Source organism: Aegilops tauschii, chromosome 2, assembly GCF_002575655.3.
Source record: "Aegilops tauschii subsp. strangulata cultivar AL8/78 chromosome 2, Aet v6.0, whole genome shotgun sequence".
Classification (NCBI taxonomy): domain Eukaryota; kingdom Viridiplantae; phylum Streptophyta; class Magnoliopsida; order Poales; family Poaceae; genus Aegilops; species Aegilops tauschii.
In genome coordinates this window covers 619673022-619680318 of record NC_053036.3, presented here as the reverse complement: position 1 = coordinate 619680318, position 7297 = coordinate 619673022, and the positions used below count along the sequence as shown (strand labels likewise).

The following is a 7297-nucleotide window of genomic DNA, read 5'->3' as shown; positions in this document are numbered from 1 at the left end:
CTAGAAGCCATGAAATCCGAGATAGAATCCATGTATGAAAACAAAGTATGGACTTTGACTGACTTGCCCGATGAGCGGCGAGCCATAGAAAACAAATGGATCTTTAAGAAGAAGACGGACGCAGATGGTAATGTGACCATCTACAAAGCTCGACTTGTCGCTAAGGGTTATCGACAAGTTCAAGGGGTTGACTATGATGAGACTTTCTCACCCGTAGCGAAGCTGAAGTCCGTCCGAATCATGTTAGCAATTGCCGCATACTATGATTATGAGATATGGCAGATGGACGTCAAAACGGCATTCCTTAACGGCTTCCTTAAGGAAGAGTTGTATATGATGCAGCCGGAAGGTTTTGTCGATCCTAAGAATGCTAGCAAAGTATGCAAGCTCCAACGCTCAATCTATGGGCTGGTGCAAGCATCTCGGAGTTGGAACATTCGCTTTGATGAGATGATCAAAGCGTTTGGGTTTACACAGACTTATGGAGAAGCCTGTGTTTACAAGAAAATGAGTGGGAGCTCTGTAGCATTTCTCATATTATATGTGGATGACATATTATTGATGGGAAATGATGTAGAATTATTGGAAAGTATAAAGGCCTATTTGAATAAGTGTTTTTCAATGAAGGATGGAGAAGCTGCTTATATATTAGGCATCAAAATCTATAGAGATAGATCAAGACGCCTCATTGGTCTTTCACAGAGTACATACCTTGACAAGATATTGAAGAAGTTCAGTATGGATCAGTCCAAGAAGGGGTTCTTGCCTGTATTGCAAGGTGTGCAATTGAGCACGGCTCAATGCCCGACCACGGCAGAAGATATAGAACAGATGAGTGTCATCCCCTATGCCTCGGCCATAGGGTCTATTATGTATGCCATGCTGTGTACCAGACCTGATGTAAACCTTGCCGTAAGTTTGGTAGGAAGGTACCAAAGTAATCCCGGCAAGGAACACTGGACAGCGGTCAAGAATATCCTGAAGTACCTGAAGAGGACTAAGGATATGTTTCTCGTTTATGGAGGTGACGAAGAGCACGTCGTAAACGGTTACGTCAACGCTAGCTTCGACACAGATCTGGATGACTCGAAGTCACAGACCGGATACGTGTATATATTGAATAGAGGAGCAGTAAGCTGGTGCAGTTGCAAGCAAAGCGTCGTGGCGGGATCTACATGTGAAGCGGAGTACATGGCAGCCTCGGAGGCAGCACAGGAAGCAGTCTGGATGAAGGAGTTCATTACCGACCTAGGGGTGATTCCCAATGCGTCGGGCCCAATGACTCTCTTTTGTGACAACACTGGAGCTATTGCCCTTGCGAAGGAGCCCAGGTTTCACAGGAAGACCAGACATATCAAGCGTCGCTTCAACTCCATTCGTGAAAGTGTTCAAAATGGAGACATAGATATTTGTAAAGTGCACACGGACCTGAATGTAGCAGATCCGTTGACTAAACCTCTCCCTAGGGCAAAACATGATCAACACCAGGACGCAATGGGTGTTCGATTCATCACAATGTAACTAGATTATTGACTCTAGTGCAAGTGGGAGACTGTTGGAAATATGCCCTAGAGGCAATAATAAATGGTTATTATTATATTTCTTTGTTCATGGTAATTGTCTATTATTCATGCTATAATTGTATTGTCCGGAAATCGTGATACATGTGTGAATACATAGACCACAACCTGTCCCTAGTAAGCCTCTAGTTGACTAGCTCGTTGATCAACAGATAGTCATGGTTTCCTGACTATGGACATTGGATGTCATTGATAACGGGATCACATCATTAGGAGAATGATGTGATGGACAAGACCCAATCCTAAGCATAGCATAAAAGATCGTGTAGTTTCGTTTGCTAGAGCTTTTCCAATGTCAAGTATCTTTTCCTTGGACCATGAGATCGTGCAACTCCCGGATACCGTAGGAGTGCTTTGGGTGTGCCAAACGTCACAACGTAACTGGGTGACTATAAAGGTGCATTACGGGTATCTCCGAAAGTGTCTGTTGGGTTGGCACGGATCGAGACTGGGATTTGTCACTCCGTGTGACGGAGAGGTATCTCTGGGCCCACTCGGTAATGCATCATCATAATGAGCTCAATATGACTAAGGCGTTAGTCACGGGATCATGCATTGCGGTACGAGTAAAGAGACTTGCCGGTAACGAGATTGAACAAGGTATTGGGATACCGACGATCGAATCTCGGGCAAGTAACATACCGATTGACAAAGGGAATTGCATACGGATTGATTGAATCCTCGACACCGTGGTTCATCCGATGATATCATCGTGGAACATGTGGGAGCCAACATGGGTATCCAGATCCCGCTGTTGGTTATTGACCGGAGAGGCGTCTCGGTCATGTCTGCATGTCTCCCGAACCCGTAGGGTCTACACACTTAAGGTCCGGTGACGCTAGGGTTGTAGAGATATATGTATGCGGAAACCCGAAAGTTGTTCGGAGTCCCGGATGAGATCCCGGACGTCACGAGAGGTTCCGGAATGGTCCGGAGGTAAAGATTTATATATGGGAAGTCTTATTTTGGTCGCCGGAAAAGTTTCGCGCTTTATCGGTATTGTACCGGGAGTGCCGAAAGGGGTCCGGGGGTCCACCAAGGGGGTCCACCAGCCCCGGGGGGCCACATGGGCTGTAAGGGGTGCGCCTTGGCCTATATGGGCCAAGGGCACCAGCCCCAAGAGGCCCATGCGCAAGAGATAAGAAAGAAGGGAGAGTCCTAAAGGGGGAAGGCACCTCCGAGGTGCCTTGGGGGGGAAGGACTCCCCCCTGGTCGCACCCTTCCTTGAAGGAAGGGGCAAGGCTGCGCCCCCCCCCTCTCCCTTGGCCCTATATATAGTGGGGGGAAGGGAGGGCAGCAAGATCTAAGCCTTGGGCGCCTCCCTCCTCCCCTGCAACACCTCTCTCTCTCTCGCAGAAGCTCGGCGAAGCCCTGCCGGAGACCCGCTACATCCACCACCACGCCGTCGTGCTGTTGGATCTCCATCAACCTCTCCTTCCCCCTTGCTGGATCAAGAAGGAGGAGACGTCGCTGCACCGTACGTGTGTTGAACGCGGAGGTGCCGTCCGTTCGGCACTCGGTCATCGGTGATTTGGATCACGGCGAGTACGACTCCTTCATCCACGTTCATTGGAACGCTTCCGCTCGCGATCTACAAGGGTATGTAGATCCACTCCTTTCCCCTCGTTGCTAGTAGACTCCATAGATGCATCTTGGTGAGCGTAGGAAAAGTTTAAATTATGCTACGATTCCCAACACGTAGCTCCCTACATGCGCTGTAGATGATCTCGCCTCTGTCATCACGCAGGATCATACCTCCTCCCGCCGCACCTGTGGCCGCTATGTAGCTCCCATCCGTGTTCAACTTAACCCAGCCCGGCTGGGGCGGTACCCAGTGTGCGCGGACCTTGGGCGCCGTACTTTCTGGAGCGCGTGGTGGTGAAGACAGGACCACCATCTTCCCTTTCTCTAGGTTACCATCAGGATGTTGCTGTATGCACATGAGTGAGTTGATGTATCCGTGCAAAAAGCGTCGAGAGGCTTCGGCAGTGGGCGGCGCCTTGTCGTGTGTGATCTCATTCCGGACATGCCATACTCTCCACATGGTCATGAGCACCACCAGTCTCGCCGTCTCATCCAAGGGGTCCAGCAGTGAAAAGATCCACTCTGGGCCAGTGTTGACGATGGCCTCCACCTTGGGGATGTTCCAGTCCAAGGCCATAACTCGCCAGAGCTCTCTTGCCAGGGGACACCTGCAAAGCGCATGGAATCCATCCTCGCGTTCAACACCACACAAGGGGCAAATGTCAGTAAGCTCGAGGTGTCGCGAGGCTTTATTGGCCCAAGTAGCAAGTGAGTTGGTGACGACTCTCCAAGCGAACACGCGTACCTTAGGGGGAGCAGGGCACCCCCATATGATCTTCCAGATGGCGCGACGACCATCCGGTGCCCTGCTCGTGGCGGAAGCCGAAGGACGCTCGCGCTCGTCCATGGCCAGGCGGTAGGCGGACCGAACGGTGAAGATACCGTTCCTCTCCGGTGCCCATGCAATAATATCCTCGGTGACGCGGGTCGATGTACGGATACTGATGATGACGTCGACATCCGCAGGGAGGAAGTAGCGGCGGAGCAGGTCCATGCGCCAGGACCCCTCGCCATCCAGGAGCTCCGCCACCCTCCTTAGGCGGCACGTACCCTGCAGGGATATGGGTTGGCGTGATGGCTCCCTAGGCAGCCACCGGTCTCGCCAAATGCGGATGTCCTGCCCGCCCCCAACGCGCCATATGATGCCCTTTTTCAAGAGCTCGAGGCCGTGCTGAATCGCCTGCCAAGTCGGAGATGCATTCCCCGAGAATACCGTATCTTCGAGGCGCCCGTCGTGATAGTACCGTGCCTTGAGAACCTGCGCACACAAGCTGGTGGGATTAGTTAGCAAACGCCAAGCCTGTCTCGCCAGGAGCGCCTGGTTGAAGAGGCGGAAATCTCTGAATCCCAAACCACCCTTGCTTTTCTGAGCTTCTATCCTTGGCCATGCTATCCAATGTGTTTTCCGCTTGCCTTCCGATGCCCCCCACCAAAAATTCCGGACCATTCTGTTCAGATCATCGCAGACAGACATAGGTAACTTGAAAACGCTCATAATATACGTAGGGATGGCCTGAGCTACTGCCTTGATCATAGTCTCCTTGCCAGCCAGAGAGAGGGTGTCGCCCCACGCAATAATCCTTTTCAACAACCGGGACTGCAGATTCTGAAATTTACCTCGAGACATGCGACCCTCGGGCGTTGGAAGGCCTAGGTACTTTTCCTCAAAAGTAACAGTACCAATATGGAGAATATCTCTCACCACGTCTTGCATCATGTCTGGACACGAAGTGCCAAACAGGGCACTACATTTAGACGGATTAATATATTGTCCAGTGGCCTTTGCATATGTATTTAGCACTTGTTGGACCTTTTTAGCTTGGTCCGCCTCTGCCTTGAAGAAGAGCAACGTATCATCTGCGAATAATAAGTGAGACACTCCCGGCGCTCTTCGGCATGCACTCATGCATAAGTAAAAGCTAGCTCATGCAAACATGCATCTGAATTTTCATTTTATTCATATTTAATAAATATTTATAACTATACAATAATTTTACACAGCAAATCATTTGTATTTTCAAATTTAGTTCTCATATTATCCAAATATTCATGTTTCATACAACCAAATCTCATTAAAATATATTGCAGAATATTTTTGCAACAACGTGCGGCGTTCATCTAGTTTCTGAAAGGGGGACGGGCTACGCCTTATCCGGCTGATAATGGACACTTATCGGCCGGGTTCCCGCCCGTCGGATCACCCGATCTAGGACCGTTTGAAAATTTGTAGTCCTTGCCTATTGCGGGCCAGTCCCAACCGTAAATTCAATGGTGTGGACAATGATTTAGCGGGTTTGCAATCAACATTTAAGCACTATAAAGCAGCATTCGCGTTACAGATAACAAGAAACCGCATCGACCATAGAGTAGGAAAACTGGTACGTATAATTGGTCAGAGTCATGAGAAATTGAGCCTTGCTACTGGCACTGGCAACCTGATTCTAATCTAATGCAGACATCAGTCGATGTTGGTGCCTCAGCTTCAGCCTTTCACTACGACGTCGCTCATGTGCGATGATCTTTCTACCGCATATATAGTGCGACACAGACTCAATGACATTGCATGGCCGAGTATCACCAACATCGACTTGGATGCCTCCATATAGGAGACGGCAGGCCTCAATGGCACTGCCATGGCCATTTCCGCCTCCGATTCGATGGCTAGATGGGAGATGGGAGGCTCTAATGGCACTGCATAACCTGGCATCACCATAAAGTAGACGGTAGGCCTTGATTCTCGGCGGGCCATCACATCCACCCGGTACGCCTCATAACCTTTCCGGAAAGTGTTGTTATTGTCACGCGGGGTCCGACGCACAAGAACCAGTTCCCCGTCGTTGTCCACTAGTTTCACGGTCTGATCGTACCGCACAGAACCCATATCGCCCAGTTCGGCCGCCACCGCCAGCTGCGGGTTTGTGGATGCGGTCGTGTCCGCCACCATGAGGGCTGTCTCGGTGAGGCAGTAGAAGCGGACCGCGAATGGCAAGGTTGTAATGATGTGGCCGGTGTGCAACCGCGTCCACTGCTTATCGCTGGGCTTGGCGGTGAATAGCCAGAAAGGGTCCATGTGGAGGAATACGGTTGAGTCGTCGGCGAGGCCGGCAACCAACGCACGATCGCCACACAGAGTGTACGCCATTACGCCCTTTGGTTGCTCCCAGTGTACTGCTGCGTGATCGCGGCCGGGAGGGTCGTCAGCTGCCGGGTGAGCGGGTTGAGGAGGCGGACGACGTAGGTGCGCTTGTCGCACAGCACGATGAGGCCGCCATCAGAGGTGGCCCCGACCACGTACTGGTAGCGGAGCTCCGGCAGGTCCACCCGGATGCGCTCCCCGGTCGAGACGTTCAGGAAGTCACGGCGCTGCTTCCAGACGTTCAGGCTGTCGTGCTCGTGCGGGGACGCGGTGCATCGCCGCCATGTGCGGCACACCGCGCGGAAGCGGAGGTAGTCCGCGACGTCGTCCGCGAGGACACGCTCGGCGATCAGGCCTGCCGGCCCGGCGATCCGGTCCGCCCAATCCCTCCTGCAAGCCGCGTATACAGCACGATCGAGTCCCATGCATCAGCCGAGATGAGAGAGGACATATTATATCTGTTGCCATCGATCGGGCCGGAGGAACAGGAAGTCTACTTACCAGTTAGGGTCCACGGCGGTCCCGGCGATGCGAGCGCGTTTTTCTTGCCGGCAACACGTTTCCACGGCTTGGTCAGGTAGCGCAGTGGTCGACGACATGTTCCGGCGAGGCTTGATCAGCGCCGCCGTGAGCCTCAGATTGGAGTATGGTTATGATACGGCATGCAACTAGGTGATAGGTGGTCCTTTTTATAGGCCTGGTGCGTGAACGAGTCCGTCACGAACCCCGATTCCGGAACCAGTACAAACTGGTATACTCTTATAATCTAGAAAAATAGTGTACTAGTATAAATTGTAAGCCATTCTAAAGAAAAAAAACCGAACGCTATATATGAAAAGGGAATTTATGTTCATTTTCTTATCGGCGAGTTGATCCAACATTACTTTTCGAACATGCTAGGGAATTGACGTTCCTCGGGAATGATTCCCGCGCCACGCGACCAGGACCGTCCGATCGCCCCCACGAATCTCCGCGCACATGATGACATGGCAGTCTC

General features: G+C 51.5%; 1 protein-coding gene across 1 annotated transcript; it reads right to left on the bottom strand.

Annotated features, from left to right (window-relative positions):
- Positions 1-5299: 5299 nt before the first annotated feature.
- Positions 5300-6967, bottom strand: LOC109782702 (uncharacterized). Its single transcript, XM_020341321.2, has 2 exons — positions 6802-6967; positions 5300-6690 (listed from the first exon to the last, which is right to left on the bottom strand). The coding sequence occupies exons 1-2, from the start codon at positions 6897-6899 to the stop codon at positions 6306-6308; spliced, it is 483 nt and encodes a 160-aa protein (XP_020196910.1). The 5' UTR covers positions 6900-6967; the 3' UTR covers positions 5300-6305.
- Positions 6968-7297: the final 330 nt, after the last annotated feature.

Excerpts from the sequence above, each read along its gene's own strand:
- LOC109782702 (XM_020341321.2), bottom strand. The coding sequence starts at position 6,899 with ATGTCGTCGACCACTGCGCTACCTGACCAAGCCGTGGAAACGTGTTGC. Across the intron at positions 6,691-6,801 it reads ACCGCCGTGGACCCTAACTG|GAGGGATTGGGCGGACCGGA; the intron begins GTAAGTAGACTT and ends CGCGGCTTGCAG.